The following is a 10,103-nucleotide window of genomic DNA, read 5'->3' on the forward strand; positions in this document are numbered from 1 at the left end:
AAATTCCGACGCCCAAAGTTCGTCGGAATAAACCGAGGAACCACGTTCGTCGGAAATTGTAGTTTTCCGATACACTCTGGTCTCGTGTAGCCGCATCGTAATATCGTCGGAAGTTCGTCAGAATGACGTTTCTCGGTATTCGTCAGAAAGTCGTCGGAATTTCGTTAGAAATTCCGACGAATTTTTTTTTTCCGACGAAACGATACCGACGGACGGGTTCGTCGGAAATTCGTCGGAATATACCGATTCCGACGAATTTCCGACGATTTCGGCCATCAGAATCCCCCTGTTTTCTTGTAGTGATTGTTTTTGTGTGTGTGTGTTACATAGTGTACTTATTGATGCTAAGGTCATTTAGTTTTGAAATATTTAAATAATTAGTAGTATTGATTAAGTAGTAGGATTCTATAGGTTTGAAAAAGTGAAAATAAATATTGTATAATACAAATGATATTGAAACTAAATATATGGTGTATTAAGGTTTAGGTTTTGTTTTAACTGTGAGTTTTGTAGAATTGGATTTGTTAAAATGAAGAGGGAAGTGATTTTAAAGGGATATGAGACTGGTGGGTAACATGGGTTTCATTGTCGGATGTCTTTAGTTGCTCTCTTGATTAGAGAATAGTGTTAGGGATTGTCGAACTGCTTGGTAAACACCGATGTGCAATATTTAGTTGCTCTCTTGTATTATAGTGGTTTCTTTGCGTAGTTTGGATAGTGGTTAGGAGTTGTAGATTAATGAGACGGGTATTTTATTTATCATGGCATTCAGTCACCATTGTTTCTAGATTTTTATAAAATCTCTAGGAAATTTACGTGTCTGGTTGGTTTTGTTTTGTAATGTTTTTTTTTTTATAGAGTGTGTTAATTTGTTGTGTGTGTATATCTTATGAATAATAGAAAATGTTAGTGTTTTTTTTTAAAGATGTCATTCTATTAAAAAAAGCATTACAGTCCAGCTCATTTCAGTGTTTTCTTAGTTAAATCCAGGGAAGCCCAATTAGTAATCATTACAGCAGTCCATTACAAAAAGATTAACGAAAGTTAAAACAGATTTTGTTAAGACATGCAGCCAAGGCGGTGAAAGAAGAAACCAGAGAATCATGGGATGATCCATCATAGCGTCCTAGCGATCATCAATTAGTTTAACTGGAGAAATAGAGAATCAGAAAGCCTTCATAGTAAAGTGAGTGGCAGATCGAGCTTACAAAATGTTTTGTGTTTGGGTTAATAATATAGAAGTGGTTACTATCAATTCCTCAGTCATCCCCATCTTCTCCATCCTTGCTGCAGAGTTTCTTCTCCATGTTTTCTGCCTCTTCTTAATCTCTTCCCCTGATTCTACTGCTGTTTCTCCTGACTTCACCAACCACATCTGCATAGGATAGGGGGAACAAAGATTTTTACAGCAATACCAAGAGGACAGCGTTGGAAAAAAGGTAGGAGACAAACCTAGTAACTCGGTGTTGGTGATGGCAAGCGAGAGCAGCTGGCCATAAGAACGGAACCGGAAGATCTCGCCAGGGAAAGGGTTGAGTGTTGCTGCAATCTCAGTGATTTGGTTTTGTCGTTGAATCGGATGGAAACATGTATCTCTGTCCTCTTGGTATAAAGCCCTGGGCTCCACTCCGGGCTTCATGCACAAATATTATAAAGCCCAGTTCACACTTCCCTATTAGAAAACCTAAGAAACAAAACCAAGAAAAAAAAACACAGAACAATCAGGTGTTGACACGTGGCGCGATTTGTCCCTCCCTCCATGGTGATGTGGCGCAAGGAGGAGGGAAAAAAGCCCCCTTTATTGTATAAGATAAGATTAGCATACGTATCAACAAGTTAGTACCAAATGGTTAAGAGTTTTAAATGTTTACTGAATAAAGTCAGTAGAAAAAGACACATGTTACCTATCCAAGTATTGGAGATATGAGTATGAGAAACTATATAAAATAAACTGACATCTGTTCTCCCATATTAGTGCCAAACTATTTATAAAAATAAATCTTGACTTAAACCATACCCGCAGATACACGTGTTAATGAAATGTTGGTTGAAATATGAGCATGAGGAGTTAGATAATAGAGAAATTGCACTCCATATATAAAAAAATCTATTTAAAATGACATAAATATTTTTAGATATATTGATGCCAAAACTAAGAGGAAGAGTAAATATTCTAGAAGCTCAACTTTGCAGAAGAAATTAAATAATATTAGTTGGTATACACCTGTTAATGGGCCACTGGACGAAAATTTAGATTTGAATTAAAATTTATAATTTCTACAGAAATGTTACCAAATAAAAATATCTAAAACAGAATATAATACAGTCTATATACATCCAAATACGTTTCGAATTTTTCAATTTTTGAATTTAGACAAGCATGGTCTTTTTGTTTTTAAAACTAGACACGTTTGTTTTTATCCCAATTTATCTAAGATATCGGTGAAACATAACAACAACAAAAAAGAGGTGTAGATATTAGATCTCATCACCTTGTATGGAAGAAAATTATACCAAGATAAGATTGAAAAGTGATTATACCTTACAATGACATGTATGCAAAAGGAACACAAAACTCGAAGATACTCCATACAAAAAGTTGAATCTTAAACTTCTTATAAATTTGTAAGAAGACAAGAACAATCTTCTCACACTCACCTATCACATAGTTTGCAACTTTTCTGGTAAAAGTTTTACAAATCCAAACGTATCCATATTATCCATTTTACACATACATTGCAAACAGTTTTACAAATCCAAACGTATCCATATTATCTAACAAAAAGTGTTTATAAATCTTCATGTTTGCTTACCAAAAAAATGATGTTCATAAAAAGTGTGTTTAGTTGTTTTTTTTAGCAAAACAATAGCTTTATTTTAATTATTTTATTTATTCAATTAGTTGTTTATATTTGTTCATGAAAGAGCCTGTTTTAATTGATAATTAATTTGTTTTCCACGAAAATTGGGCAGGTCGTTAATTAGTTTGACAAGTGCTTTACGATTCTTGAAAGAAGATGGTGTCTTATGATGAATCATGTAGTAAAAGGCAAAGACTGCTTGTGGTGGCTAACCGGCTTCCGGTTTCTGCAAAGAGAACCGGAGAAAATTCTTGGTCTCTGGAAATGAGTCCTGGTGGTTTAGTCAGTGGTCTTCTAGGTAAGATCACAAATCTATATGAATAAATATTTTTAATAAAAAATTTTTTTTAACAATAATGGTTAATTGGTGTGATCTCTTGAAGGCGTGGCAGCTGAGTTCGAGACCAAATGGGTTGGTTGGCCTGGAGTTGATGTGTATGATGTAGTTGGGAAAAACGCACTCTCGAAATCTCTAGCCGATATGGTACGTATTTGAAAACTAATCGGTTTACATCAAGTATATATGTTAGAAACTTCACATTTCAAAAAGTATTTATAATGGGATAGATACGCATGAACATGAACTTTTCATATATCTGATGATCAAATTCTCAATTAATTTATTCTTTTTGTTTTGTTCTTGCTGCTTACAGAAATGTATACCAGTGTTCCTTGAAGAGGTTTTTGATCAATACTACAATGGGTATTGCAATGGTATTTTGTGGCCAATTCTTCATCACATGGGACTTCCACAAGAAGATCATAATGACACAAACAAGACGTACCAAACACAATACGATGCATATAAGAAAGCAAACCGAAAGTTTCTTGATGTCATAATTGAGAACTACGAAGAAGGAGATATTGTTTGGATTCATGATTATCATCTTTTGTTTCTTCCTCAATATCTTAAAGAATACAACAACAAAATCAAAATTGGATGGTTTCTCCATTCACCATTTCCTTCCTCAGAGGTCTTCAAAACCTTGCCCTCGCGATCAGAGCTTCTTCGCTCGGTTCTTACAGCTGATTTACTTGGGTAACATCCAAACTCCAACTGTCATATATGGTTAGGAATCATCTGACTTGGATCAAAAGAGTTTTAAATTTTCTTTATGGTTCTTTTCAGCTTCCATACCTATGATTTTGCAAGTCATTTTGTGAGAACATGCACTCGAATCCTTGGAGTTGAAGGAACACATGAAGGAATTGTTGATCATGGCAAAGTCACTCGTGTAGCTGTTGTATGTCTCCGTATTCAAATCTTTAACATTATATTGTTTATCTATAACTTGAATCATCACATCATAAAAAGTAATCTCTATCTATTTTATTTTGGAATTTTCAGTTTCCCATTGGAATAGATCCTAATAGGTTTATAAAAGCATGTGAGCTCCCTGAAGTCAGACAACAAATGACTGAGCTTAAAAAGAGATTTGCTGGCAAAAGGGTATCATGTTTTTTCTTTTAGCCTTTATTTGATGCTCAATTTAAAAGAAAACATTTTTACATTTTGTTTTTTTTTTGTGTTGACAGGTGATATTAGGTGTTGATAGGCTTGACATGATCAAAGGGATTCCACAAAAGTTTCTTGGATTTGAGAAATTTCTTGAAGAAAATATGGATTGGCGTGATAAAGTTGTGTTAGTGCAAATTGCAGTTCCAACAAGAAATAATGTCCCTGAATGTAAAAGCTTTTAATTATATTCTATTGTAACACTTTTATAAACTGGATAATATTGCTCATCAGGTTTCTGAGATTGTGTGTAATCTACAGATCAAAAGCTCAAAAGTCAAGTTCATGGACTCGCTGGACGCATTAACGGTCGTTTTGGTTCTGTCTCTTCTCTTCCAATTCATCACCTGGATTGTTCTGTTGACTTCAACTTCTTATGTGCACTTTACGCGATTGCTGGTAATTAATTTAATTTACTACACGTATATGATCACTGCATTGATTTTGGTTACAGTTCATTATATAACTTGTTTGATGATTTTCTTATTCTTATATTTAGATGTAATGCTTGTAACATCTTTGAGAGATGGAATGAATCTTGTGAGTTATGAATTTATTGCTTGTCAAGAAGCGAAAAAGGGAGTTCTTGTTCTCAGTGAGGTAACAAAAGTATTTGCATTCTTATTTTTAACACTGAATCTAAAAGGTCTTAATAATGTTTATAGTTATTGACTTTATAACATGGGATTTTATACAGTTTGCAGGTGCTGCGCAGTCACTTGGTGCTGGAGCTATTCTTGTGAATCCTTGGGATGTTACAGAAGTTTCTTCTGCTATTAAAGAAGCTCTAAATATGCCAGCTGAAGAAAGGGATGAAAGACATAGACTTAATTTTCAGTATGTGAAAACTCATTCTGCTAAAAAGTGGGGAGATGATTTCATAAGGTATATATTCTGAACTAATTAAGAAGATACATTTAGTTTTCTTCAGAAACATGAACTCTTATAAGTAAGAGCTTATTTATTATTAACTCTATGCAGTGAACTCCATGATACTTTTACTGAATCCGATATGAAGATTAAGAAAATTCCAGTTGGACTTCCACAGCAAGATGTGATTCAACGATATTCTAAGTCTAACAATAGATTGTTAATCTTGGTAAAGCTATCTTGGGAGATTTTATGTTGTATATAGAACTTTATATCATTGTGTTACTTATTTTCATTAATGTTATACAGGGTTTCTTTGGAACACTCACTGAGCCAATGAATAACCAAAATGAAGAACTGGATCTTAAATTAAACCCAGAGCTAAAAGGAACACTGAAAGCATTATGCAATGATCCAAAAACAACAGTAGTTGTATTGAGTAGAAGTGGCAAAAACATACTAGATAAAGTATTACTAATGTCTTTTTCATTTCCTTGTTTATTATCTCAAGCATATGTATCTATAATCTCACAGATTTTGTACTTAAAAACAGATCTTTGGAGAGTATAACATATGGCTGGCTGCGGAAAATGGAATGTTCTTAAGGGACACAACTGGGGAATGGGTGACAAATATTCCTGAAAACATGAACCTCGATTGGGTGGACGGTACAAAGGTTAGTAATTTTACATTCTTTAAAAAACAATCAAGCTTGATGATCTTGAATTCCTTTATATTAAGAACAAATTCCTTTATATTTTTCTTGAAATATTTATATATTGTTGTAGAACGTTTTCAAGTACTTCACCGATCGAACTCCAAGATCGTTCTTCGAAGCAAGCGAGACTTCTCTAGTATGGAACTATGAAAATGCAGGTGATGTAGAAATATATAGTTGATTTGCCTCGTTTTGTTTCCAGGCATTTATCTGTTTTGTTAAAAAAATATGTCTTCTTGGTAACTCTTTTGATAGATGTTGAGTTTGGGAGAGCACAAGCAAGAGACTTGTTACAATACTTATGGGCAGGACCAATTTCTAATGCATCAGTTGATGTTGTTCGAGGAAACCATTCTGTTGAAGTCCATGCGGTGGGTGAGACTAAGGTATAAATATACTTCATTTGAGGTATTCAAGCTATACAATATAGCAAAGTCATTAAATGTATAATACTGGTCCAAAATGTTTTTTTTTTTAACATCTTTGGAGCAAAATGTTATTCAATGTTTCTCTATTACATAGGGGGTAGCAGTGGGTCGTATCTGGGAAGAAATAGTGCGCAAAAAATCTATGACCACACCAGTTGATTATGTCTTTTGTAGTGGTTACTTCTTGGAGAAGGTAAAACTTATATTCATATATTCTACATTACATACTTAACCAGATAAATTTTATCGATTTGGCTGTTAAAACTTTTAAAACGGGTCGATATATATGTTATAGGACGAAGACATTTACACATTCTTCAAACCAGAAGTTGTGTCATCCAAGTTATCTCATGAAACTAGGTCGAAGTCTTCTGCAAGTAACCATTCTATAAAGAAGAAGAATCTTTTATCGAACGTTCTTGACCTCAAGAAAGGAAATTACTTCTCTGTAGCCATTGGACAAGCTCACACAAAAGCTCGCCACGTCGTCGACTCATCTCATGATGTTGTGGATTTACTCCACAAGCTCGCAGTTGCAGATACAACAACGTCTGACTCATTTTCTGAGAGTGAAGACTATCAGACTCGCAATGCAAACGCAGATTGGAAACCTTGGATAAATTATGTAAAAATAAGGGAACTGGCAGTAGGAGACACTGAGCCAGTCGATATATAAATCATGTGACAATGATACAGAAGGCTAGTGTTTGGATTTTACATTACATGTAATTCGTTATCAGTTCTCGTATTTAAATATTATCAATCAGTGATTTAGTTTTAGTGGATCATCTGGTTTACCAAAAAAATTATAATAATATATAAATGAATAAAGATTATACCCTTGTTCTTTTGTGGCAAAATAAAAGTGTACCCTTATTAGGTCTTGAATTTGTAATATTATCAGCGAGGAATGCCAGAAATCTAGTATGATAAAATGTTGAATATCAATTGCAAAATGCATCAGCACAACCAAAGGAAGCAACAAAAATAAAGAAAAAAACATTTTGGGGGCACAAATTTGCAGTCTACCCAATAAAATTTCAGATAACCATACATAAAAATTATGATTTCATAATACTTTCTTCTATATATATACTCACTATTCACAGGGGGACCAGTAGAGGAGCTGGACATTTTGGTAGAAGATTCAACTAGATATACTACACTAGGAGTGTGCCAAAAAAAAAAAGATATACTGCATTAGGGTTTCTTGTTTGCTTTGTGTATCCGGTCAAAACCTGAAAGAAATCGCTTTCTGGATCAACATAATCATCCGAGTCCAACTCCATCTATTGACTAAGAACGAACAAACTAACGAAGATACAGAACTGAGTCATCGTGAATAATAGATACTAGGTTAGGATCCGCGCTTTGCACGGAACGAACATTATATATACTATTTTTATGTATTATTTGTTTTTTTACATATTTATAAAATAATAAATATATATTAAATAATTAAAAAATCAGTAACTATTACATATATAATTAAATTGATGTGAACACATAAATAAATTTCATTAATCCAAACAATTACTTTTTCTATTTTATATTGTATATAATTAAATTTAAATGACGTTAACATATATATAGTATGTATTTTTAGTATTGATATATATTAAATGATGCTTTCTACTCATATGGTTGTTTTGTCATTTGTATTTATCTTATAACAAAAACTTTAAATAACTGATAACAAAATTTTCATTGTGTGAATAATAGTTTTAGTAATTTTTAAAAAATTCAAAGCTAAGTTTAAAATTTAAATATTAAGTTGTCAATATTTGTTCAATAACATTTACCAAAATATTTGTTCAAAGAAAAATTTCGAAATTAAAATATTTATATATTTTAGATGGTATATATTTTAATTTTAATATATATGTTTTACACTTAATATTTATTAAATGAGACTTTTTACTTATATGATTTTGTAATCATTTATATTTTATCATAACAAAAACCTTTAAACCATGGATCACAAAAATTTGAATGTTTTTAACAGTTTTAGTAATTTATAGTCGTTTAAAAAAAATCAGAATATAATATATACAGAAAATTTTAAATTTTTATTATATGGTTAATGTAGTCGTTTAATTTATTTTATTAATTTAAAGTAAACAAATATGATAGAGAATAAACTAATTTTTTATCAAATCTTTATTATTCAAAATCATTAATTTTCATATATACTTTAACCATATTAGGCAATTCCGTAATGTTTATTTAAGAAAAGAATAAAAACATTAATAACGAATTTATGGTTAGTTTAATAAAAAGTTTATTATATATTTAGATGGACCAACATATTTTCCTAAGGATTCTAAGACTCATTGTGGTGATGACACATGGTTACCCCAAATGTTGTAATGCTTATCTTTTAATATATAGGTGATATTTATTAAATAAGACTTCTTACTTATATGATTTTGTAATCATTTATATTTTATCATAACAAAAATTTTTAAAACATGGATCGCAAAAATTTGAATGTGAGACTTTTAACAGTTTTAGTAATTTATAGTCGTTTAAAAAATCAAAATATAACATACACAGAAAAAATTTTATTTTTATTATATGGTTAATGTAGTTGTTTAATTTATTTTATTAGTTTAAAGTAAACAAATATGATAGAGAATATACTAATTTTTATCAAATTTTTATTATTCAAAATCATTAATTTTCATATACACTTTAGCCACATTAGACAATTTCGTAATTTTTATTTAAAGAAAGAATGAAAACATTAATAACGAATTTAAAGTTAGTTTAATAAAAAGGTTATTATATATTTAGATGGACCAACATATTTTTCTAAGGATTCTAAGACTCATTGTGGTGATGACACATGGCTACCTCAAATGTTGTAATGCTTCTCTTTTAATATATAGGGATTTCACTAAAAAGATTTGGATTGGGTCCAAAACAAAACATTAAATAAAAATATTATTATGCTTAGAGAAATCATCCGAAAGGGAAAATATATATTTTATTTAGAATTGAGTATTTTTCTACAATTAATATCATCAAATATTTTAGAATGTAATACACAGTATATATGGAAATTTAATTGTTTTTTGAATGTTCAAATTTGTGTTTAGTTGATGTTCAAATTTTCAATATAGATTACCACTATATAGTTTTTTTTTTTGCAAACTTAGTTGAGTTCTTATCCAATATACTAGGTGTTTTCCCTGCACCAAATGCAGTAACAAAACTTTAAATTAAATTATATAAAAAAATATTGTTATTACTATGCCTTTGTTTTGTGCTTCAAAAATTAATTAAAATAAATATAATTGTTTATAAAATGTTTATCTTTAATATAATGATTTTAGATTGTTAAAATATTTTAAAAACTTTTCAAAATATCTAAAATGAATTATCCATGTTACTATAATCTTAATTGATATCTTGCATATTTCCATTGTCTTATCCATTCACCCATGTGCATTTTGATCATATAGACTAGGATTTAGCCACGTTTAGGTTGCATTTTGCATACATGAGTCTTTATCAGGTGTTGGAGTACCACATGGAGTTCTTGGAGGCATTTGGGTGCATTTTGAGCTCAAAAGAAGTGTTCTAGGTGATCATTGGACGAGCAGAGCATGGGAGAGACATCACGGAGCGATGCCATGAGGTCGCTCCAAACTACCTCTCAGAGCGACCTCGCTGGAGCGACCCCGAGAAGTCGCTCGCCATCTCAT

The 10,103-nt window shown here is 31.5% G+C and overlaps 1 protein-coding gene across 1 annotated transcript; it reads left to right on the top strand.

Moving 5' to 3' along the window:
- The first annotated feature begins 215 nt into the window (after positions 1-215).
- LOC106395662 (probable alpha,alpha-trehalose-phosphate synthase [UDP-forming] 2) lies at positions 216-7,069 on the top strand. The gene is made up of 15 exons (XM_048757180.1): positions 216-3,159; positions 3,245-3,345; positions 3,515-3,900; positions 3,991-4,105; positions 4,210-4,311; positions 4,398-4,548; positions 4,639-4,776; positions 4,877-4,977; positions 5,075-5,262; positions 5,359-5,476; positions 5,557-5,715; positions 5,801-5,923; positions 6,221-6,373; positions 6,488-6,586; positions 6,689-7,069. The coding sequence occupies exons 1-15, from the start codon at positions 3,018-3,020 to the stop codon at positions 7,067-7,069; spliced, it is 2,457 nt and encodes an 818-aa protein (XP_048613137.1). The 5' UTR covers positions 216-3,017.
- Positions 7,070-10,103: the final 3,034 nt, after the last annotated feature.

This window comes from Brassica napus, chromosome C5 (genome assembly GCF_020379485.1).
Source record: "Brassica napus cultivar Da-Ae chromosome C5, Da-Ae, whole genome shotgun sequence".
In the NCBI taxonomy this organism is placed as follows: Eukaryota; Viridiplantae; Streptophyta; class Magnoliopsida; order Brassicales; family Brassicaceae; genus Brassica; species Brassica napus.

Bases quoted from the DNA above. Each gene is read 5' to 3' on its own strand.
- LOC106395662 (XM_048757180.1), top strand. From the start codon at position 3,018: ATGGTGTCTTATGATGAATCATGTAGTAAAAGGCAAAGACTGCTTGTG. The intron at 4,106-4,209 runs GTATGTCTCCGT...TGGAATTTTCAG, and splicing joins AAGTCACTCGTGTAGCTGTT to TTTCCCATTGGAATAGATCC. The intron at 5,263-5,358 runs GTATATATTCTG...AACTCTATGCAG, and splicing joins TGGGGAGATGATTTCATAAG to TGAACTCCATGATACTTTTA.